This window comes from Rana temporaria, chromosome 3 (genome assembly GCF_905171775.1).
Source record: "Rana temporaria chromosome 3, aRanTem1.1, whole genome shotgun sequence".
NCBI lineage: Eukaryota > Metazoa > Chordata > Amphibia > Anura > Ranidae > Rana > Rana temporaria.
In genome coordinates this window covers 376,897,504-376,922,876 of record NC_053491.1, presented here as the reverse complement: position 1 = coordinate 376,922,876, position 25,373 = coordinate 376,897,504, and the positions used below count along the sequence as shown (strand labels likewise).

Sequence of the window (25,373 nt, the reverse complement as noted above, 5' to 3'; positions counted from 1 at the left end):
AAAATAACTACAAAAAAAATCTCGATATATTTGACAAATGATTTCCTGGATCTGTGCAAGCTAAAAATATGCAAACTAGCAACTCACTGCCCAAAGCACATTTTTTAGCTTTGGACAGAGTGTAGAAGAGTTAGAACCTCTGTCAGGTTTTTATTGTCGTCTGTGTATCATCCTCTCTATTTGTCCTGGTGACCATTGGCACCGGTACAGACAGTGATGAGGCCAACATTTTTCAGTTCTCCTCTGAAAGGTGAGGAGTGAAGAGGAACAGAATTGCGTCCCTTTTGTGTTGTTTTCCAATGCTCTTGCCAACGGACTTAGTGGTGGGAGGTTAAATGCCTTGTGAAGCATGTGGTGCCCAAATGGCTGGTGCTTTTGCCACACTGGATCTGCTTGAGGCAAAGTTTGCAAATTGCAACAGTGCGATCAGATGCACATGTGTTAAAAAAGGTCCAGACAGCTGAGCTGTGGGAAGTGGGCTGGTAGATAATAGCTCCACAATCTGGTGGAATAGGGTGGCTGCTCTTTACGTCCGTGACCTCATCATCATCATCATCATCACTGAAGCCAATTTGCCAATATGCTGCAGCTGAGGGAACATGACTGGCAATTTATTGTTTTTTTCCCCTCAGTAGGCTCATGTTCCTACCTTCCTCAACCTCAGAACCAAGATCTGAATCAAGTAATGGCTATGCATTGTCAAGGAGCAAAAGGGCTGACACTGTGTTCAAATAACTCAGCTGACTATGGCCGGAGTAGCTGTGGACAAGGAGGCAGAATAAGCCACCCTGTAAGCTGCAGTAGACTGCACACTAGTCTCTGCTTGGGTGATAGAGGATGAGGATGGTTTAGTACAGGCCTCGACAAAATCTGCAATTGCGACAAGAAATTGTGACCTGGCGCCTGGGGAAGCTTAGAGCTGCAGAAGGCCGCAAAGCCGCGGCCTCAATTATCGGTCGGCGCGGGGTGCGATTTGCAGCCTTCACAGAAGGAAGCTGAGGCCTGCAGAAGGCCGCAAAGTCGCGGCCTTAATTACCGGCTGGCGCGGGCCGGCAGGTAATTGAGGCCGCAGCTTTGCGGCCTTCACAGAAGGAAGCTGAGGCCTGCAGAAGGCCGCAAACCCGCAGCCTCAATTACCGGCCGATGGGGACAAGGGCCTCATCCCCACAACCCTTGCCCGGTGGTTGTGGGGGTCTGCGGGGGGCTTATCAGAATCTGGAAGACCCCTTTAACAAAGCGGACCCCCAGATCCTGCCCCCCCATGTCAATTGGTAATGGGGTACATTGTACCCCTACCATTTCACTAAGGAAGTGTAAATAATTGGTAGGGGTACGATGTACCCCATTACCAATGCACATAGGGGGGGGGCAGGATCTGGGGGTCCCCTTTGTTAAAGGGGTCTTCCAGATTCTGATAAGCCCCCCACCCGCAGACCCCCACAACCACCGGGCAAGGGTTATGGGGATGAGGCCCTTGTCCCCATCAACATGAGGACATCCTCCCCATGTTGAGGGCATGTGGCCTGGTACGGTTCAGGGGGGGGGCGCTCTCTCGTCCCCCCCCTCTTTTCTGCGGCCGGCCAGGTTGCGGGATCGAATAAGGGGTCTGGTGTGGATTTTTGGGGGAACTCCACGCCATTTTTTTTTTTTCGGGGTGAAGTTCCTCTTAAAATCCACAACAGACCTAAAGGGTCTGGAATGAATATTTGGGGGAACCCCATGTCATTTTTTTTTTTAATTGACGGCGGGGTTCCCTTAATATCCATACCAGACCTGAAGGGCCTGATAATCGATTTTGGGGGGACCCCCACATTTTTTATTTTTTTTTATGAATGAATTCTCTCTGAATTGCCGGGAGCCGACAATTCATTATAGCCACGAGTCATTTTTAAATTACTTCTTTTCCTTCAGAAATGACACTTTGTGCAGAGACAGTTCTAAGTACAAGAAATATGCACTATTTCACAGGCATACTTTACAGTTGTTTTTAGCTACTTAGTCAAATCTTCATGTCTCTCTATGTCGAATCTTTTCTCTCTATGTCGAATCTTTTCTCTCTATGTCGACTCTTCTTCATGTCTCTATAATGTCAAATCTTTTCTCTTTATGTCGAATCTTTTCTCTTTATGAAGAATAATATTGGACTAATAGAGTTAGGGCTCTTTCACACATCCGCTCCGCCTGTCCGTTCATTACAAGTCCGTTAACGGACTTGTAATGAATCCCTATGGGAACGCGTCCGTTAGCGGATGGAGCGTCCGCGTCCGTCGGCATCCGGTTTTCGGACGGAAGAAAACCCTATTTTTCTTCCGTCCGGCGGAACGGAACTGATGCAGACGGACAGACGGTCCGTCTGCATCCGGTTCCCCATAGGGCAGAGCGGAGCTGAGACAGGGCGGTCCCTGCACAGTGTGCGGGGACCGCCCTATCCGCCGAGAGCTCAGCAGGGATCCCCGCTGAGCCGACGGAGCGGACACAAAAACTGAAAGGACGTGTGAAAGAGCCCTTAAGGTTAGTCACATTCGACCGCAACGAAAACGAAAATAAAGCATTTTTTATTACGGATCTTTCGTTTTTCGTTTTCTGTGCTCTCGTTATCGTTTGTTAAAACAATAACGAAAATACCTGAAATTCGGACAAAAATGCATTCGGACGAAAACAAATGCACATGCCTAGTACCAGTTATTTGAGTAAAAGTATCAAAGCCAAAAAATAATAATCTGAGAGAGACCGTTGCCCTAGATACTTCAGGAGCACTAAACGGAATTACTAGGGTATCAAACATGCATAGAACTTCACTTGCTCATAAAGGCAGAAGAGATATTGCACTCACCTTCATCTCCATCATCTCCAAATGGATAGAACAGAGCCACGGCCAGGTTGATGAAAACTGCCAGGTTGAAGGAGATGCTGCCCCAGAGTGATATGTGTCGGGAGAACCAGAAAAGAGCTTGGTTATCTGCGAAGGAAGACAGATCCAAAGTCATCACGGGTGGTCAATTACAAAAATTACCCCAAAAGTCCTGCTGATTTATAATTATTATATAATTATAATTAATAAATAAATAAATAATAAATAATTACCGTATATACTCGAGTATAAGCCGAGGCACTTAATTTTACCACAAAAAACTGGGAAAACGTATCCATGTGCATGCCTCACTGTGTCCATGACTAGACTGACGTTTAACATGGGAGTCTATGGAAGGGGTGCCTAGCTTTGAAAAATCGGTGCTCCCCAGCCGTAGGTCCCCCAGACAACAAGCTTTGCACACTTGTAGAGGAAGAGTGGGGCTACATGTGTGCCAAGTTTGGGTCCAGGGGTCCTACGGCCGGCCGGTACCAGGTCCCAAAATTTCGGCAGATCAACCAGAAATTGGACTACATGTGTGCCAGGTTCCAGGTCCAGGGGACCTACAACCGGCCGGTACCGGGTCCCCAAAGTCACCGGAGAAATTACTGTTTAACATGGGAGTCTATGGAAGGGGTCCCCGGTTAAAAAAATCGGTTCTCCCCGGCTCCTGGTCCCCCTGGACAACAAACTTTTCACACTTGTAGAGGAAGAGTGGGGCTACATGTATGCCAAGATTGGGGTCCAGGGGTCCTACGGCCAGCCGGTACTGGGTCCCCAAATTCCGGGAGATCAGGCGCAAAAAGATGACTCGAATATAAGCCGAGGGGGGCATTTTCAGCACAAAAAAATGTGCTGAAAAACTTGGCTTATACTCGAGTATATAATAATAATTTATAGCCTCACAAACTCATTATGGGAGGTTTCACTTTTGTCAATAAAACTCAAACTCCATTTACTTTCCATTATTTGCTCTCCATCCCTTTTACAAAAAACTAATTGGGTAGAGGAGCACCTTCATAGCAAGTGGTTTCATAAGCGAGAGCAAGCACTCCCCTAGGACATACTCATCAAGAAAAAAAGATACACCGTTTCTGGTTTTACTTGCTAATCATCATCAATGGGGTCTCATCCACCTATAATGATCTATGTTTCCAAGATTTATTGCTCTATGCTCAATCAGCAGATCTTGGGATGGATTTACTACAGGTAAATAGACCTGCAGTTACACTCTTTTTCCACAGAGCTTAGTGAATGTGGTGAAGCTTCACTTTGTAAAGAATGCCCAATCAGATGCATTTTTGCACATGATTGGAAGATAGAAGTCTATTTGCCTCTAGTAAATCCACCATATTTACTTTTAGTGGCCCTACACCAACATTCAGACGTTTGGAAAAACTAGTTTAGACTTAGGCTGCATTCACACCTTGGCGTACAAAATCGCGGCGTTTTGTCCCGCGAATTGCGGCGACAAATTGCAGCGTTTTGTACCGCGATTTGCGGCGACAAAACGCAGCGATTGTGAATGCAGCTGTACCCCCTCTATGGAGATGGTTCACATCTCCTATGCCGAACACCGAAAGCCGCCTGAAAAAAAGGTCCGGGACTTGTTTTCAGCCGGCAGGCGTACGGCGTTCGGCGTGGAGATGTGAACCATCTCCATAGAGGGCAATGTGAAATCATCCCTCCAGCGTCTCAGGGGCGGCTGCGGCGTCGCACTACAGGCGTATATACGCCTAGGTGTGAACAGAGCCTTAATATCCTCATGTGTTTTGCTTCTTTTTTATAGAGGACAAATGCTGGGTACTAGAAAACATTCAATGTTGGCATGCTGGACTTCGTTAAAGTTGAATTCCAGACAAAATGTTATGTTGTTTTGGAAAAAGTTTAGAAGAGATAAAACATCTTTTGTGTTTCTATCGCTCACACTGATCCACTATCACAAGATATCCTTGTGACCATTTGTCCAGAACAGAAATTACAGGGAGATCCAAAAATGTTTAAACTGTCACTGAAAACAGAGCTGAGGGAAAATTTATCAATTAGGATGCCTGTTCAGGTGGGATTTCCATTCACCTCCCAGTGTTTTTCTGAGACAGAAAATGCCCCCCAACTGGGTCACAAACCAAAAGGGCACAATCCTCTTACCTCATGACAACACATAAAGAAAAAAATAGAATGGAATCCTCTACAAATTAAAGTGCAGCTAAACCCATCAATTTAACAGTTTCAAAAAACAGTTACATTCTCGGCAAATGCCGGGAATGTAACTGTCACATTGCTTATGCTCTCAACCAAGCTGTGAAACCATAAAATGGCTGGTGTTATAACTGATCACATGTGCAGCATCATGGCAGTTGAAGATGAAACAGGAGCCAAGATGGCAGCTTCCTTGGTTGATATATTAGTGCAAATATGTACAGACATATAAAAACAATTACCCAAAGATGACTGGGAGTATTCTTACAACTCATCTCCATCAGAGACCGGTTGCTATAATTTAAACTGATTCATAGGATCTATTTGTCACCCCAAAGATTATCCTAAATTTACCCAAATTCCTCCTCCAACTGTTGGAAGTGTGGTATGGCGACTTTAACCATATGTTATGGTCCTGTCCCAGAATCCAGCTCTCGAACTTCATTGAAACCTTGATCATGATCCATGTTCCCCTGAATGTGTTGATCTGCTTGCTGGGTCTGGTGGGCTCCTTGGCCCACTGTCGAGCGACCAGAACACTAATAGGCCTTCTACTATTCTATGCTAGAAAGGCTCTACTCATAAAGTGGAAACAAACAGAGGTACCTACTTTGAATACATGTAAATCGCTGATCAACTCATCGGTGCCACTATACAAAACAGTCTATCTCTCCAGATGCTGCCCAGTTTGACACAATTTGGTTAGAATCAGAAGAGCACGAACGCAACACAATAGGTTTTGGAACCCTTTGAATGTTAATTTCAGCTAAAAGCCTTGTAGCGGTGAAGACCTAATTTTGTTACTACCTGAAGGTTCTCCTTCAGACGTTACCCTCAACCTCAGCACTTCTTCCTGATGTGGTCACCTGAAGAACAGGATTCATTATCCTTCCCCTTACCTCTTTACTTTGACGACACAAGCAGTTTAAGTTGTAGTAAGTTCTATAGAACAGTTTAAAATCTGTAGGATTATTATAATGTTATCTCAGCCGGGGTATGCCCAGAGGCTGTGTTATGTATCCCTTTTTTCACATGAAAACTCAATAAAAAGTATTTAAAAAAAAAAACAATTACCCACACATAAAAAGGTTTTTGGGCTATTAAAATTCAATTGCACATTATATGCTTTCCTCAATGTTCAAAGTAATATACGTTGACAAACCATTACTTGTGGTATGCCACAAGAAAATCGGGAGGATATTTGTTCCTAACATACTAATACATTTTGTACACTTACTATGGTTTTGACCGGTGATACCTGCTTATTGGTCCAAGTGCCTCCATGCTGCAAATCCCTATACTGTGCACTTCTGAGATTTGTAATTTGGTATATTGGATGAAGAGCTGAGGATGCATTATACCAGGGAAACCTTAATCATGGCACGCAAGATGAGCGCAGTCAAATGGATGAATACTTTCCCTCACACGCTGGCCCCATGGCTAGCATTACCTAATCAAAATCTTCCCTATGAGAGAGAGGGTCATTAGGATAGCCGAAACTGCCCTCTAAATTTCAGAAAATCTGGGATCCATGGTACAAATCTACATTCACCAACAACCTAGAAAATAACCGTACTCTTCAATTTCACACTCTTTGGTGAACTAGGGTATGGCCATCTATCTTCAATCCTTCTCTGATCCCTTCTATTTTCTGTCCAGCTTGTTTGTGTAAATGTGCAAAATAATTCCACAAAACTATCATTTTTTTACAGTTTTTTAGTACTTTTGCTTACTGTGGATACTGTAAAACCACTGTCATTACTGAATATGTAACTGTATTCTGAGCTCAATAAACAGAGTTTAAAAGATATATACATTGGCTACTTCCTTATACCAATCCAATGTCAAAATCAAGACACCAAAAATAAATTTGTTAAGATCAAAAACGCCACCAATTGTAAAGATTATATCTGGTTATTTGATTTCAATATTATTCAATATACAGGATGTATTTCATTTATCTGCATGCTTTTTCCAGCACACTTATAATTGTACTATTTGTACTCCGACCAAAGAGATAGCACATGACGTGCTTTTCTTAGAATACCACTTCAGTACTCGGTATTCCAGCTTAAAAAGCATATGTCAAGGTTCAGATGGTGTTAATCTGATTGTATAAATGCTTAAAATATCCCTATGCGTGGGCAACTGTAATTGTATGTCTTTGCATATTTGCACTAAATGAAGATATCATTGGTTTATGATTTCCTGGTAACTGGAATCATGACTTTATTTGGGATCATTCTCACAGGTGGCATTCTCTACTACTCTCTGAAAAGCGATCTGCGGAGGATCACCTTTCCAGAGGGTGTTTGCAGCCAGTTTACAGGCCTTTGGTAGGTGATACTGTTGCCACTTAAATGCTTGTTTTTTCCATCCCAATGGGAATTTTACATTGAGCTACCACACCCCAACCGCGATAGTCACATCTGGTGTGTGGTTGCAGCACAGCCCCATTGGCTTTAATGGGCGAGTTGACAGGTGCTTTTACCTGACAAACTCAAGGGCCCGGATTCACATAGAGCGGCGTATATTTGTGCTGGCGTACCGCATCTCATATGCGCTACGCCGACGTAACATTGAGAGGCAAGAACAGTATTCACAAAGCACTCGCTCCCAACGTTGCGCCGGCGTAACGTAAATTGTCTGGCGTAAGCCCGCCTAATTCAAAGTAGGAAGGAAGTGGGCGTGATCCATTTAAATGAAGCTTGACCCCATGCAAATGATGGGCAGAATCACGTCAAATTTACTCCCTAAGATACGACGGCTCAATGCCTACGACGTGAGTCGTACGCCCAGCTCCATTCACGTACGAATTACGTAAACAACGTAAAATACGACGGCTGTTCCGTCATCCATACCTTTGCATGGGATGCGCCTCCTATAGGTGGAATAACTTTACGCCGGACGTACGCCTTATGTAAACGGCGTATACTACTGCGACGGGCGCAAGTACGTTCGTGAATCTCTGTCATTTGCATATTCAACGCGTAAATCAATGGAAGCGCCCCTTGCGGCCAGCGTAAATATGCGCCCAGGCTCCGAAGGCGTAGGAAACTTACGTCGGTCGGATGAAGCCACATTTCAGGCGTATCTAACATTAAGAATCAGGCGCATAGATACGACGGCGCATCTGTGCACTTGCGCGGCGTATATAAAGATACGTCGGCATAAGTGCTTTAAGAATCCGGGCCATAATGCCTAGTTAGGATTGGCACGCCACGCACTAAAGCAGGGCTCTCCAAACTTTTGAAAGAAAAAGCCAGTTTACTGTCCTTCAGACTTTAGGTGGGTCAGAATGTGCCCAGTGGGAGTAAACAATGCCCGATCTATGGTATTAGGAGGAGAAATAGTGTCCCATTTGTGTTGTCAGTGGAAGAAATAATGCCCCGTTGGTGTCAGTGGCAAGACTAGTGCCCCATTGTTGGTGTCAGTGGCAGGAATAACGCCTCAAGGGCTGGATACAGGCAAGCATCCGGAACCAGGGCCACAGCTTGGAGGCCACTGCACTAAAGTATCAGAGAAATGTGTACTCACCCCTCTGGATGCTATGTTATTTTATGGTGAGTGGGTGTTTTATTACTGCCTGTGTGAACCAAGCCTTTAGGTCTTGTTCTTTATTAGGAATAAAAATTTACATAAGGTTTAACCTTCCCGACTCTACCCAAAACCAAAATAGCTCCATTTAAATTATATGTAAATATAACAAAGATCTTATCTTAGTTGTGCCCTTTCCATCTGTTAAATACTTTGTTATATAAGTGCAAGAAAAAACATCAAAAACAAACTGTTGATCCTTCCAGAAACCCAGTTGGCACTTAACTTTCTGTGCCCACTAAAGTGTTTTCCTTAAACCATGTTGTCACCCCTGCCCACTTTATCTCTGTGTACACCTGATCATCTCCTGTATATCTAGGAGTAAAACCTTTGACTTGATATACAAGCGATGTCTTGATATACAAGTAGTGTCAAGTCACAATATAAGTATAAAAGAGAAGAGAGGCGCCTCTAAGTGTGGCAATATGGTTACATTTAATGAAGGTACAACATTTAGCAACTCACATGGTTGATGATTAAAACAGGCACATCTAAATATACAGGCATCCGGGGTAAAGCTGACACTTATGCCGCGTACACACGGACGTTTTTTGTAATGAAAAGAAAAAAACATTTTAAAAACGTCATTTAAAATGACCGTATGTGGGGAAAACTTTGTTTTATGTCTTCTGAAAAACAACAAAAAAAAATGCGAACATGCTTCAATTTTTTATGTCGTTTTTAAACCCGCGCATGCTCAGAAGCAAGTTATGACGCAAGCTTGAATGGAACAGAGTGCCGCCGTACGTGCTGAACGTAACTGCGCTTTGCTAGAGCATTTTGAAAAAACAATGGTGTGTAGGCAGCATCGTTTTTTAAAATGAAGTTCTCATGAAAAAAAACCAACGTTTTTTTACAAGGCAAAAAACGACCATGTGTACGCGGCATTAGAGGCGCCTCTCTTCTTTTTTATCCTCTGTAGCTCCTGCTGAATTTTGCTTATAATCCCCTTGTAGAGGCTTCCATTTTTGGATGGACATTTTATGGTTACACAACCTGGTCACATTGCTATGATTTTTTTATGTGGACCTATGAATAAATGGCTGTTACCGGCCAGCTCTGCATTCTGGGGTTTGTAGACAGAGGCGGGGCGTGCAGCACTTCAGGGCCAGGGATGAATGGCGCTTTCTTGTGCTAGGCTAGGAGTTGGAACAGAGCCTGGTGGGCATTGATAAGGTGGCAGTGAATGACATTGGGCTGTACTCGTGGGCACTGATGTGAAGCACTGATGAGGTGATACCCTGGTTGGCACTGATGAGGTGATACCCTGGTTGGCACTGATGTGATGCACTGGTTGGCACTAATGTGATGCACTGTTTGGCACCGATGTGATGCACTGGTCTGATACCCTGGTTGGCACTGATGTGATACCCTGGTGGGCAGGTGATATGTGCTGGTGAGATGCACTGGTGGGCAATGATGGGATGCACTGGTAGGCATTGATGAGGTGGCATTGATGGGCTGCACTGGTGGGCACTGATGAGGTGGCACTGGTGGGCACTGATGAGCTGCACTGATGGACACCAATGAGGTGGCACTGATGGACACTGATAGGCTGCACTGGTGGGCACTAATGAGGTGGCACTGGTGGGCTGCACTGGTGGGCACTGAGGTGGCACTGACAGGTTGAACTGGTGGGCACTGAGGTGGCACTGATGGACACTGATAGGCTCCACTGGTGGGTACTGATGAGGTTGCACTGGTGGGCACTAATGAATACTGATAGGCTGCACTGATGGGCTGCACCAGTGGGCACTAATGTGGCACTGACAGGCTGCACCCCACCTCACCACCCTAAACAATAACCTCCTCCCCACCTCTCCACCCTAGGTTTTCTGAGATGAAGGAAAAAAGAAAACAAAAATCGGCCTAAAACATCGGCCGCTAAAATCGGCAACACATATCAGCCATCGGCCGCCCGATTTCCAAATATCGGCATTGGCCAGAGAAAAACCCATATCGGTCGACCTCTAATATAGATAGATATCTATAGATAGGGGAGGGGGTGTTCTGTAGTCCAAATTAGGAGTTAGCAGGCTAGGGTTACTGTGCTCTTCCATACATACAGTACGGTGAGTGAGCGTTGTCACTCTAGGACAGAAAGTGTTATCACCAGGTGAAAATAAAGGAATAAAGCCTTGATAAAAAAAACAAATGCAGCCACAACATCTAAAGTCTTGTAAGATGCAACAGATTACATTTTGGTTGTTTATGTGATCTAAGGGCTTTCCTGGTACTTTCCAGGGCAGTGGTGTGCAACTACTAACAGAAATACGTGTAAGAAACACATACTCCAACTGGCTATTCTAACAGACTTTCTGCTCGGCTCTTGGATCCTTAAGTGGAGATGCAGTTATGCAGTATTGGCTGCTCTGTTTTGCCATTTTTAGGTTGCCTTGGTGTCCTATTTCTATATATTTCTTTATCTTTGTTACCTATAAGGCCCCATGTACAGTGCTGCTGCTAACCAGACATTCAGAGGCAGTTGGACACTTTTTTCAACTCATTCAATGTTATCTTATGTGTACATGTACACTGGTTCGTTTACTGTCGTTTTTAGGCAGTTGCGTTTATAGGCCTTTTTTTAAGGCAAAAAAAGGAGTTTAGACGCCGAAGTTTCCAACATTTCAGACGCCAAACGTGGCTAAATGCGCTAACCGCGTTTTGTTTATAGCCGTTTTTCGTCATTTAAAAAAACGATTCTAAAAGCAAATGTGGCAAAACGCTGCTAAACGCAACATTTTAAACGTGGGTTACTATCTGTCAAGTTAACATGGAGCCTTAAACACTTCTCAATAAGCAAGAATAGGAGCAAAAATCTCTGAGGCCCCGTACACACGCCCGAGAAACTCGACGAGCAAAACACATCGTTTTGCTCGTCGAGTTCCTTGTGAAGCCGCCGAGGATCTCGGCGAGCCAAGTTTCCTCATTGACTAACGAGGAAATAGAGAACATGTTCTCTATTTGGCCCGACGAGATCCTCGTCGGTTTCCTCGGCCAAAAGTGTACACATGACCAGGTTTCTCGGCAGAATACGGCTCCGATCGAGTTTCTGGCTGAATTCAGCCGAGGAACTCGGCCGTGTGTACGGGGCCTGAGGCCTTCAGAAAACAGCTGACTTGGTCTAAGCAGAAGCAAAAGCAGAAGCTGCTTTAAATTGAATGCATTTTTTTTTACAGGGAACCCCCATCTGCAGTCAAATAAATAAAATAACACAAATATGCTTTGTTTTAATTAGGGAAGGGTTCCACATCTTTAGCAATGGTTGAGAAGCCACAGGATCGATTGTTTTCTTTGCATTTCTACTTCCTCCAACTGATGCAGATTAACTTTTGTTTAAACGTCTACAAAGGTCTCTGTTTGCTGAAGTTTAAAAAGCTTAAATATTGTACTTTGCTTTAATTTAGAATTGTTTTGTGTCACACCACAGGTAACATTCAGTCTTTTGTTTTCCCAGCTGTCATTTTTAGTTGACTGTTGACTGTGTGGATAACTGGTCATGCAGGGACATGGCTCAGGGTCTGTTTATACACTATGGGGCAGATCCACGTACCTCTGCGCCGGGCGCAGCGTATTTAAGATACACTACTCTGCCGTAACTTTGTTCTTTTTTTTTCGAATCCTGAAAGAATTTGTGCCGTAAGTTACGGCGGCGTAGTGTATCTTTGGCGGCGTAATGGCGCGCCATTCAAATCTCTGTGATGGGGGAGTGTTTTATGTTAATACGTCGTGACCCGACGTAAACAACGTTTATTTTTAACTACGCATGCGCCGTCCGTGGGGGTATCCCAGTGCGCATGCTCGAAATTAACCCGGAACTAGCCAATGCTCACGACGGTGACGTCATTCTACGCAAATCCCTATTCGCGAACGACTTACGCAAACGACGTAAAAAATTCAAAATTGGACGCGGGAACGGACGGCCATACTTAACATTGAGTACGCCTCATAACAGCAGCTTTAACTATACGCCGGAAAAAGCCGAACGCAAACGACGTAAAAAATGCGCCGGCCGGTCGTACGTTTGTGGATCGCCGTAACTAGCTATTTTGCATACTCGACGTGGAATTCAACGGAAACGCCACCTAGCGGCCGCCAAAAAATTGCAGCTTAGATCTGACGGCGTACTAAGACGTACGCCTGACGGATCTAGCCGAGATGCCGTCGTATCTTGTTTTGAGGATACAAAACAAAGATACAACGCGCAAAATTTGAAATTACGCGCCGTATCAAGAGATACGCCGGCGTAATACCTTTGTGGATCTGCCCCATTATATTGTCACAGTTTTTGGACACGGGAACAACACACCTATATTAGCTTGTTGTACATTCCATTCAAAAACCACGGACATTAATACTGGGTTGCCCCCTCTTTGTCACTATAGTTGCCTCAGCTTTCCTGGGAAGGCTTTCAACAAGATTTTCAGGGTGTGTGGGGGGATTTTTGTCTATTCTGCAAAATGCGCATTTGTAAAGTCATATCTTGGTTTCAATCAATCACTGTTCCAATTTATTCCAAAGGTGTTCAGAAGTGATGAGTTCAGGGCACTGTGCAGACCACTCAAGTTCCTCCACATCAACAACTTGTCAAACCATGAAGCTGGATAAGTACACAGGGGCACCGTCATGCCGGAACAGAAAATGGCCTCCCCTAAACTCTTGCCTCAAGTCGATCTATACCCTCAAAAAACGATATATCATAGCCTACCAGTCCTTAGATGTGATGGCTGTATTCGTTTTATTTTTTTCATTTTTTCCCCTTTATTTTTACCTGGCAATTCTGCCTATAACATACTTCCTTCGGGTGACAACGCTCACTGACCTTTCTGTATGACAAGGAACCCTGCTCTACTGCACTTTCTCATAATATAGAGGGGCATGGTTTTGAAGCTTTTATACAGTATAAGGCCTCGACAGTTTCCTCGACGAAAATGTACACACGACCGGTTTCCTCTGCAAAAATATATCTCCCAGCAAGTTTCTTGCTGGTTTTTGCCGAGAAACTCCGTCGTGTGTACATTTTCGTCGAGGAAACTGTCGAGAAACTCGACGAGCCAAAAAGAAAGCATGTTCTCTATTTCCTTGAAGGGAATGGAGAAAATTGGCTTGTCGAGTTCCTCGACAGCCTGACAAGGAACTCGACAAGCAAAAAGATGTGTTTCGCCCGTTGAGTTCCTCGGTCGTGTGTACGAGGCTTAAGGCTGAGAACAATGATTTCTGACAAGATCAACAGTTATAATGATTTTATGATTTTATTGTATATTTAAAAACAAGAGATGCCCAGGGTTTAAATATACTTTAATCACTTCAATACCGCTTTTACCCCCTTCCTGTCAGGCCAGTTTTCAGTTTTCAGCACTGTTGCAGTTTGAATGACAATTGCGCGGTCATGCAATGTTGTACCCAAACAACATTTTCATAATTTTTTGAGACAGATAGCGCTTTCTTTTGGTGGTATAACAAATGAAAAAAAGACTGTTTGAAAAAATAAAGTAAATAGGTAATTTTTCTCCTTCACTGATGTGCATTGATGAGACTGCATTGATAGGAACTGATGAGGTGGCACTGATATGGAGGCACTAATATGCAGCACTAATGGGCACTGATAGGCAGCACTGATGGGGATTGATAGGCGGCATTCATATGTAGCACTGATAGGAGGCATTGATGGGAAGCCTTTATGGGCACTGATAGGTGGCACTGACAGGCATCACTGATGGGCACTGAAAGGCAGTACTGATGGGCACTGGTAGGAACCGCTTATGGGGCTTCACTGATAATCACTGCACTGATTATCAGTGCAGAACCCCAATGTCAGGAAAACCACTTATCGGCTCTCCTATGACGTAGGCTCTTTACCATGTGATCAGATGTGTCCAATCACAGCTGATCACAGTGGGCCAGATTCACAGAAGAGATACGACGGCGTATCTCTGATACGCTGTTGTATCTCTCAGAGTATCTATGCGACTGATTCATAGAATCAGTTACGCATAGATAGCCCTTAGATCCGACAGGTGTAATTGACTTACACCGTCGGATCTTAGGATGCAGTACCTCGGGCCGCCGCTGGGTGGAGTTCACGTCGTATTCCAGCGTCGGGTATGCAAATTAGCAGTTACGGCGATCCACAAAGGTTTTTCCCGTCGTTACATCGGCGCAAGTCTTAGTTTTCCATCGCAAAGTTAGGGGTGCTATTAACATGGTGTAAAATGACTCCACCATGTTAAAGTATGCCCGTCGTTCCCACGTCGCTTTTGAATTTTTTTTTTCCCGGCGTAAGTACGTTACGCACGTCGCAATTCACTAACACGTCGGGCCGCCGTAAGTTCACGCAAAGCACGTCGGGAAAATTGCGAACGGAGCATGCGCAGTACGTCCGGCGTGGGAGCGCGCCTAATTTAAATGGTACCCGCCCCATTTGAATTGGGCGAGCTTGCGCCGGACGTGTTTACGATACACCGCCGCAAGTTTACAGGTAAGTGCTTAGTGGATCGGGCACTTACACTGAAAACTTGCGGCGGTGTAACGTAAACGGGTTACGTTACACGGCCGCAATTCTACGTGAATCTGGCCCAGTGTAACTAGGAAGTGCGATTATCGGCATTCTTCTACTCACACAGACAGCGCGTGAGTAGAGGAAGGCCAATTCTCGCCTCACCAATTCCCAAAAGTAGTTTCTATACTACTTTTGGCGACTTCGGGGTACGATTTCCAGAACATCTGCGCAGCAACCCGCACAGATGTCTCTAAAATCGCCCCTGAAGTTGAGACTGACATTCAGGATTTAAATTGTGCGAGTTCAGCAGAACCCCTCACAATTTCATTCCCGCTGTCAGTGTGAACCAGAGCAGAATTGTCTAAAGCGTCTTTATGTGCTGTAGAAACCACCTGAACTCCAACATTCAGATAAGTGTCCACACACTTTTGGCCATATTGATAGGTGTGAAAGTCAGGTGTTCACAAACATTTGGACATATCTCTGTACACCAGAAAGGTCATTTTTATTGCAATACATTAAAATAGGCCATGTATAGCAATTATATTGATTATGTCATATTTTCTAATAGAAGGGGTCTCCCCTTTAAGGCCTGGTTCACATCTTTTTTTGGTGCTTTTTGCAGAAACGTACTACAGTTCATTTTACGTGGTTTCCTATAGGACACATGCACATCTATGCTTTTTTCAGCTGCTGCTTTTTCTAAATGTCTCTGGGACATTTCTTAGAGCAAAACATGCTTTTTTGGTTCAATAGACTTATATGGAGAAGCTGCAGAAAAGCATGTGGTGCGTGTTTACCACGATTTGCATTTTTTAATCTGCCCAACAAAAAGGCCGAAAAAAGCTAAAGCGCAAATCGTGGTAAAATCGCATGCAAAAAGCACTGCAGAAATGGATCAAAGGCAAACTGCATCGGTATGAACTGAGCCTAGAGCCAATGTCTACCAATTCAGTTGCTGGAATAAGAAATCTTTCTTCTGCATTCGGGTGATTGCGGTGGGGATTTGCTGGCGGAATGGGTAGGACACCTGCATTCACTAATTCATGAGCAGGCAGGCATGTCAGGGACGAGCTAAATGACAGATCTTCCTCTGCTGATCTCCAGGTAATAAAGCAGCTGGGGCTCCTGCATGGAAGTTTTAATTTAAATAAAAATGTTTCATTGTTTCATTCGGAGATATAAAAAAACATGGACACAGAGAGAAAACCCGAGTACCGCCAACCTGAGCATGATTACGTAACGCCGGGCCATTATGCTAAAGTAAAAATCCTTCACAGTTTACAAATCATCTAAGCAGTCAGATTGCAACCATCATTGCAACAGGATAATCAGAATGTAATGGCTTAATTATGATTGGATACAGTTCCAACAGCACCCATTCACATGCTTCCCCCCCTCCCCCCTTATCCGGCCCTGGAACAAACAGGGATTTTGAAAAAGATAAATAACCAATTTAACCAAAACCGAAACTCTCAACTTCACTTCTTGTGGTGCATAGGTGAAATCTTCTTTAAAATTCTACTATTGTTTTCCCTATTTAGAATTTGTGGAAAAGGGTATTTTGGGTACTTAAAGCATTTAATATTCACTGTATCAGTTTTTTTTTTTTTTTTTCTTTGTACTTCATCATATCATACTTGTGGACAGTTGCTTTACATTTGTTTCATGTAATGTAGTTTCTTTCCTTTTCATAAATAATTTTTGTTCACATGCAATGTACCTTTCAACCTGTTAGAAAATTTGACTACTTCAGTAAGGCCTCGTAAACACGACCGAGGAACTTGTCGGAAAAGACACTTAGGGGCAGATTCACGTAGAGCCGCGGAAATTAGGGCGGGCTTAACTTATCTGATTTACATTACGCCTCCGCAACTTACACTGGCAAGTGCTGTATCCTCAAAGAACTTGCTCCGTAAGTTGCGGCGGGGTAGCGTAAATCTGACAAATTTGGATCAGGGGGGCGTGTTTTATGCAAAACGACTGTGACCCGATGTGATTGACGTTTTTTTCGGAACGGCGCATGTGCCGTCCGTGGAATTTCCCAGTGTGCATTGCTCCAAAGTACGCCGCAAGGACGTCATTGGTTTCGGCGTGAACGTAAATGATGTCCAGCCCCATTCACGGACGACTTACGCAAACGACGTAACTTTTTCAAATTTCGACACGGGAACGACAGCCATACTTAACATGCCTGTCGGATCTAATGGATATCTATGCGTAACTGATTCAAAGAATCAGGCGCATAGATACGACGGCGCAACTCAGAGATACGACGGCGTATCTGGAGATACACCGTCGTATCTCGGTTGTAAATCTGGGCCATAGTTTTCCTCGACGAGTTCCTTTTTAGGCTTGTCGAGAATCTTGACAAGCTTTCTTTGCGTACACACTGTCAAGACCAAACCTCCTCGTTCTCAAACGCGGTGACGTACAACACATACGACGGCAGGGGAAGTTCGATTCAACTGGCACAACCCTTGGGGCTGCTTTTGCTAATCTTATGTTACTGCGTGTTATGTAAGGGCTCTTTCACACGGAGCGGACCGTTTCTGGGTCCGCTCCGTGTGTCCGCCAAAGCTCAGCGGGGATCACCGCTGAGCTGTCGGCGGATAGGGCGGTCCCCGCACACAGTGCAGAGACCGCCCTGTCTCTGCTCCGCTCTCCCCTATGGGGTTTCTTCCGTTCGCAAAAGCGGATCCCGACGGACGCGGACGCTAGCGGATGCTCCATCCGCTAACGGACGTGATCCCATAGGGATTCATTACAAGTCCGTTAACGGACTTGTAATGAACGGACGAACGCTTGTGTGAAAGGACCCTAAAAGTTTAGTAAGAGACGATTTCCACTTTTCAGTCTGTTACAGCGTGACAAATGTGTTATCTCCATTCCATTACTTTTACCGAAGGTGCGCTCCCGTATCATACTTTATTCTGAGCATGCGCGGGTTTCTAAGCATACACACAAACGTGTTTCTCGTCGAAAACCAGCCCGACGAGGAACACGACGAGGAAATTGAGACTCCCGTCGAGGAAAAAGAGAACATTTTTTCCTCGTCGAGTTCCTTGACAGTTTTCTCGATGAAAAGCATACACACGACCGTTTTCCTCGGCAAAAAAGCTCTGCCACCAAGTTTCTTGATGGATTCTGTCGAGGAAAACGGTCGTATGTACGAGGCCTAGGAGTCAATTTAGCCCCCTAACTTTTTGAACATCTTAGCCCTCTCCTTCATTGGGAGTGTCTTATTACTGTATGTGCTGGCCCAGCTCCTCCGCCCTTCCCTTATTCCCTACACAACATTTTATGTAGCTGCCAGGGGAGGAGTAAAGGGGAATACTAAAGAGTGTCCCTTGACAAGTCTGAGTCTGTTGGGGCTCCTGACATCACATCCAAGAAGGTCGAGCCCAGCAGCAGTCTCAGAGATGTTTGATGTCTACACAAGTGAGGCTTTTACAGGTAAATAACATGTATTAAATATGTTAAATGTACATATCTTAATAAAATATTTCTGTTGAAATTAATGGTTTGGCAACAGGCATTTTTTTATTATTATTTTTTTTTTTTTTTTTGGGGGGGGGGGGGGGTAATTAATGCACTTTGCATTTGTAAGATTTAAGGGTAGGTTCATAGGTTCAGGATAATGAGAGGGGTTACAATGTGATTAATGTGCTGTTGAATCTAAAGATGATTGTACAACCAAATTGTATTGTAATTGGCCACCTTCCGCCTCAAGCAAATTCCATCAGCCGCATCCCAAACATAACCATTCTCAGGTTCACTGAAAATTGTTGGGTAATGCTTCTAATACCCAATTCTAATAAATTCAATTAATGATAAAAAATAAATACATTTTAATGAATGCTTCTAATTCTAATAGCCAGTATACTGTTATATTTTTTCAGCATCTCTTCTCAGGGTCTTATTTTTGGGACTCTGCAGTCCAGACGTAGTGGCCGCTACATCTAAAATAATTTGCAATTAATGAGCAAAAAAAAAAAGATTTTTTTTCTTTTTTTTGTTCTCACTAACAAGGTTTTAATTATTTAAGTCGAGGCGAGCGCCCCTTGTCAGCTGGAGGGGCGACAGTCTGCTCCCGCCCGTCTCTGGACCGAGGAGGCGCTGATGAAGTACGGCACGTTTATGAACAGAATGCCAAAGAGATCTGATTAACTAATCAAATATTAAAAGGTACAATGTGTACCGAGCCCAGGCCGCGTCTTTCTTGTTCCAACCATGAATACAAAAAAAAAACTCAATGTGTACGCAGAATACCAAATATAAATTAAAGAAACGGTATCCAGCTGTGCTCCAGGCCCCTCCGGAGAGAAGAAAACTCTTGCCAAAGAGATCTAAAGACATTGACAAGTCGCTTTAATAATTAAGTCTGCAATTAAATCAATGAACAAAAAATCACAGTGTGGGAAACATAGGAGGGGCTTAAAGACACACTCCGGTTTTAACTGAAAATGGAAGCATGAGATAAATATGTGGAGAACGCTTTACCTGTTTGGTGTGTTTTATTTTTTATCAATGTGCAGCTGTAGCTGCTTTCTGACCTTGTTACATTAGGCCTCCTTTTTGTGAGAGACAGCAGGGGGCTTTCAGTGGTAGTGTTCAAGGATTACTCCTCTACTTAAAGCGGATGTGCCACTAAAAAAATATATTAAAAGCCAGCAGCTACAAATACTGCAGCTGCTGACTTTCAATATTAGGACACTTTTCTGTCCTGGAGTCCAGCGGCGTCCACAGCAGATGACGAGCGATCGCTCGTCACCCTGCTGCTCCCCCCTCCATCCACGGTGAGGGAACCAGGAAGTGAAGCGCTGTGGCTTCACTGCCCGGTTCCCTACGGCGCATGCGCGAGTCGCGCTGCGCCCGCCGATCGGCTCCCGCTGTGTGCTGGGAGCCGAGTGTTCCTAGCATACAACGGGGGACAGACGGGATGCCAGGAAAAAACCCGTCTTTTGCCTGTGTCGTGTGGCCGGAAGTGGGTGCAAATACCTGTCTGTAGACAGGTATCTGCACCCCCCTCCCCATGAAAGGTGTCAAATGTGACACCGGAGGGGGGAGGGTGCCGATCAGCGCGACTTCACTTTAGGGTGGAGATCCGCTTTAAGAAGCAGGGGTTCCCAGATCTCCATACTACTAAAGGTGAGTGGGATGGGCTGGTGCACAACAGCAGTGCTTGGATGAAAAACTAAAGTCTAGAGCGGGAAAGTGGTCCAACCTCTGTGCAATCTAAAGCGGTTGTAAACCTGATTAAAATCTCATAAAGCCTTTAACTTGTTAATGTTATTTCAAATGTAATATTCAATGTACAGTGGGGAAATATCTATTTGATGCCCTGCAGATCTTGTACAATTGCCCACTTACAAATAAAAGAAGGGTCTATAATTTTTATCATACGTGTATTTTAAATGATAGAGACACAGAATATCAACCAAAAATCCACAGAAAAAAAACATGTGATACAAATGTTTTACATTGGGTTGCAGTTTAGTGAGTAAAATAATTATCTGATCCTCAAGCAAAACATAACTTAGAACTTGGTGGAGAAAGCACAGAGGTAAGACATTTCTTGTAGTTGGTTATCAGGTGTGCACACATCTCAGAAGGGATTTTGGTCCACTGCTATTTACAGATCTTCTATAAATCCTTAAAAGAGAAGTAAAGGTTTTAGGTTTTTCTCCATATTCATACTTACCTAGGCGGTCCAATGCTGCATCTGTCCCCCGATGCCTCTACACTGAAGCCTCGTACACACGACCGAGGCGAGGAACTCGACAGGCGAAACACATCGTTTTCCTCGTCGAGTTCCTTGTTAGGCTGTCGAGGAACTTGACAAGGCAAGTTTCTCCATTCCCGTCGAGGAAATAGAGAACTTGCTCTCGACGAAAATGTACACACGACCGGTTTCCTCGGCAAAAAAATATCTCCCAGAAAGTTTCTTGCGGTTTTTTGCCAAGGAAACCGAGGTTTGGTCGTGTGTACGAGGCCTGAGAATCGTGCGAGCAAACATTGCCGATGGCTCGGTTCTCGCAGCTCTCCGCACTGCTCTTCCGTGCTCACTGGAGCACTGAGCTGTGGAGGGGCGGTGAGCAGCCGTCTCAGCCTCTCAGCGGCTTGCTGAGAGGCTGAGACGGGTCTCAGTCCAGGCACCTGGCGAAACCAGACTTTACTGTCGCAATGACGTGTTGCCTGGACTGATTCCAGTGACATCAGCAGAGAGCGGACTTCAGTTACAGGAGTGAAAAAACAAATTGCACTCCTGTGATCCATGGGAGAAGCTCAGCCAAATGAGCTTTGGCTGGACTTCCCTTTAAGGTTTCTTGGCTGTCGCTTGGCAACTCAAAGTTTCAGCTCCCTCTAAAAAAAATTCTATAGGATTAAGGTCTGGAGACTGGCTAGGCCAGCAAATGACAGCCAACAAAGGTAGCGTCTCGGAACCCAAGAGGTAGCTCCATCACCTTAATTTTTTTTTTTTTTGAGCCACTCGATTGTTGCTTTGGCAGTATGTTTTGGGTCATTGTCATGCTGGAAGACCCATCCACCATCCATCTTCAGTGTTCTGAAGAAGGTTCTCATCCAAGATTTTACAATACATGGCCCCATTCATTGGCTCCTCAACGTGGCAAAGTCAGAATGTACCTTAAGCAGAGAAACAGCCCCTAAAGCATAATGTTTCCCCCTCCATGCTTGAATGTAGGGATGGCGTTCTTAGGGTCATAGTCAGAATTTTTCTTCCTCCAAACACGGCAAGTCGAGTTAGTGCCAAAGAGCTAAATTTTGGTCTCATCTGACCACAGCACTTTCTCCCAATCCTTCTCTGAATCATTTAGATGTTCATTGACAAACTACATGTTCCCTCTTGAGGAGGGGGACCTTGCGAGCGCTGTTGGATTTCAATCCATGGAGGCGTATTGTGTTGCCAAAGGTTAGTTTGGTGACTGTGGTCCCAACTGCCTTGAGATCATTCACAAGCTCTTCCCGTGTCGTTCTGGGCTGATAACTCACTTTTCTCATGATCATCCTTACCCCATGAGACGATATCTTGCATGGAGCTCCAGACCAAAGGCGATTGATGGTTATTTTGTATTTCTTCCATTTGCGAATAATCGCTCAACAGTTGTCTCCTCACCAAGCTTCTTGCTGATGGTCTTGTAGCCCATACCAGCCTTGTGCAGGTCTACAATCTTGTCCCTGATGTCCTTTGACAACTCTCTGGTCTTGCCCATGATGGTGAGGTTTGAATGGAAGAAAGAGTATTTGTGGACAGGGGTCTTTTATACACATAACGAATTGTCCTTAGGATCACTTTCTTAAAGCGGTCCTCCACCCTAAAGTGGAGTCCCGCTGATCGGAACCCTCCCCCCCTCCGGTGTCACTTTTGACACCTTTCAGGGGGGAGGGGGGTGCAGACACCTGTCTAAAGACAGGTATTTGCACCCACTTCCGGCCACACGATACGGGCGAAAGACGGGCATTCCGTCACATCCCGTCTGTCGCCCGTTGTGTGCTGGGAACACTCGGCTCCCAGCACACAGCGTGTGAGCCAATCGGCGGGCGCAGCGCGACTCGCGCATGCGCCGTAGGGAACCGGGCAGTGAAGCCGCAGCGCTTCACTTCCTGGTTCCCTCAGCGTGGATGGCGGGGGGAGCAGCAGAGTGACGAGCGATCGCTCGTGCTCTGCTGCGATCGGCGCTGGACTCCAGGACAGGTAAGTGTCCTATTATTAAAAGTCAGCAGCTGCAGTATTTGTAGCTGCTGACTTTTAATATTTTGTTCCCATGGCACATCCGCTTTAAATTGACAGGACCTCTGTACCACAGGAGCACATAATGCAGCCAGCCTGCGGGAGCCAGAATTATTGTTGGTTGGTAGGGAATCAAATACTTATTTTACTCACTGAACTGCAACTCAATTTATAATATTTGCATCATGTGTTTTTTCTGGACTTTTGGTTGATATTCTGTCTCTATCATTTTTTTTTTAATCAAGAAAAATATTTTATTGAGACAAAATAAACATACAATTCCATAATAGCAGGATAGGAATCAAAGATCAAGGATACAAGCAGAGATTACGCACTTTATCAAGGCAAACTTGGGTATGTTTACGTGTCTTTAGTGCATTGTGACTAAAAAAGAGATCTCCAGCTTAACTTTAAACACACGGTCTAACCAAATATAACAGTTGCATTTCCTATGCGCCCATAAACCTTTAATGTAAGTCCATTCATACTGTTAACACAAAGTACTATAAACCTGGACCCCCATCCATAGCGCAAATTATTGCATATCCCTCAGTCGACTTTTGTCTTACCTCATTTCTCAGTACTACCTGTTAGCCCTGTAAAAGTCTATCCATAACCAACTCCGCCGGTCCCAGCCCAGGGGTGTCCAGCCAAGGCTGCCATAAGGAATAGAATTTCTTTGATGCATTCCTATGCTGATATGTAATTTTTTCCCTTATCAACATGCTATTTACCATCTTCACCCAAAGTCCTTCTGTAGGTACCCTGGGGGTGATCCAGAATCTAGCAATGGCCTTCCGGGCCACATAAAGCAGCCGAAGCACGGCCGTGTGACCATGGGGGGAGAGAGAGGGCACTTCCAGTGTTCCAAGGAGACATACCACTGGATCATGCGGTGCCGGAAAGCCATATGCCTGTGATATAGTGTTAGTGATGTAGTGCCAATATCTGAAAAGTTTCGGACATTTCCACATCATATGTAGCAAGTCCCCCTCCTGCGCGTTACATTTTGGGCATAGTGGAGAGTCTCTCAGACCCCACTTAAATAGACGAGTAGGTGTCCTATACACCCTATGGAGCAGAAATAAGTGTGACAGTCTATGTTGTGCTGATACCGATACCAAATGGGCGGAGGTCAAGCATATTTCCCATGTGTCCCCGTCTATGGGTCCCAAATCTTTTTCCCACCCCTTTCTGCATGGTAATGTCGTAGCGTCATGGGTGATACCAATCAGTCTGGAGTAAACCTGTGAGATCATACCCTTCTTGTCTCTATTCACTAGAACGTCAGTATGGAGGGGGTGTTTCACTAACAAGAGGGGGGAAAGCCTACTCTCACTCTGGATAGCGTGTCTTAGCTGTAGGTATTTGTAGAACTGCGTTCTAGCTAATGGGAACTCATCTCCCAGGTCCGTGAAGGACTTTAAAACTGATCCTGCGTACAGCTGAGCGATGTAGTGAATTCCCGCCTCGGTCCATTGCCTGAAACCCCCTAACTTAGAGAGTTCCCGAAAGTTGGAGTTCTTCCAAATGGGAGTAAAGGGGCACACTCCTTTAATATTGAATGCGGACCTTATATATTTCCATAGGGTATTCAGCAAGGTGACAGTGGGTAACGATTGGTCCAAGTGCGATAGCCCTGCTTCTAGATGTGATACCGCCGGGAGAACAGATCCCTTGGGTATTAGTGGTGTCCTTACAGGGTCCCCCTCATCTATCTCTCCCCAATGTCCCAAATGTTGTATTTGTGATGCTACAAAGTAATACCGAGCGTGCGGAACCGCCATGCCCCCTTGATCTTTAGCTAGCTGCAGTGTTTTGAGACTAATTCTAGCAACCTTTCCGCCCCAGATCAGGTCCCTGAACTGGGCATCAATCTGAGCGAACCATTTATGCGGAATCCAGATTGGAGAGTTGTGAAAGACATACAGGAGCTGAGGGGCCCACACCATCTTAATAAGGTTAGCTCTACCCGTAACCGACAGGGGGAGTTTTTTCCAGACCGCGCATTTCTGTCTAAACCGCGTCAATAGTGGGGTCAGATTCAGTTGAAGGAACTGTGTGGGGTCGGGAGTGACCTGGATCCCCAGATACCTAAATTCTTTCACCACCAATACATCCTTAGCACATTCAGGGAGAGGGCTCACTATCGGGTCTAAAGGCATGAGAACTGATTTATTCCAATTGATACTGAAACCGGTCAGGCCCCCGAAGTCCGCGATTAACGACATCGCATTCTTCAGTGACTCGCCCGTGTCTCCTAGATAAATCAAGGTGTCGTCCGCAAACAAGGATATGACGTCCCGCCCGGCACCCCTGGAAAAACCAGTTATGCCTGGCGAGGCACGCATATGGATCGCCAAAGGTTCCAGTGCCAGGGCGAACAGCAGGGGAGAAAGTGGGCACCCCTGCCGGGTCCCCCTGAACAACCGAAAGGATTCTGAGACTTCGCCATTGATTCTCATTCTAGCCCT

At 45.0% G+C, this 25,373-nt stretch overlaps 1 protein-coding gene across 6 annotated transcripts in view; it reads right to left on the bottom strand.

The window, feature by feature from the left end:
• The window catches only part of ITPR2 (inositol 1,4,5-trisphosphate receptor type 2), a 499,601-nt gene that overhangs the window by 92,943 nt on the left and 381,285 nt on the right, over positions 1-25,373 (bottom strand). For all 6 annotated transcript variants that reach the window (XM_040345602.1, XM_040345605.1, XM_040345603.1 and 3 more), the window contains one exon: positions 2,834-2,959. In XM_040345602.1, coding sequence (XP_040201536.1) covers positions 2,834-2,959 — 126 coding nt within the window. The remainder of the gene's footprint in view (positions 1-2,833; positions 2,960-25,373) is intronic.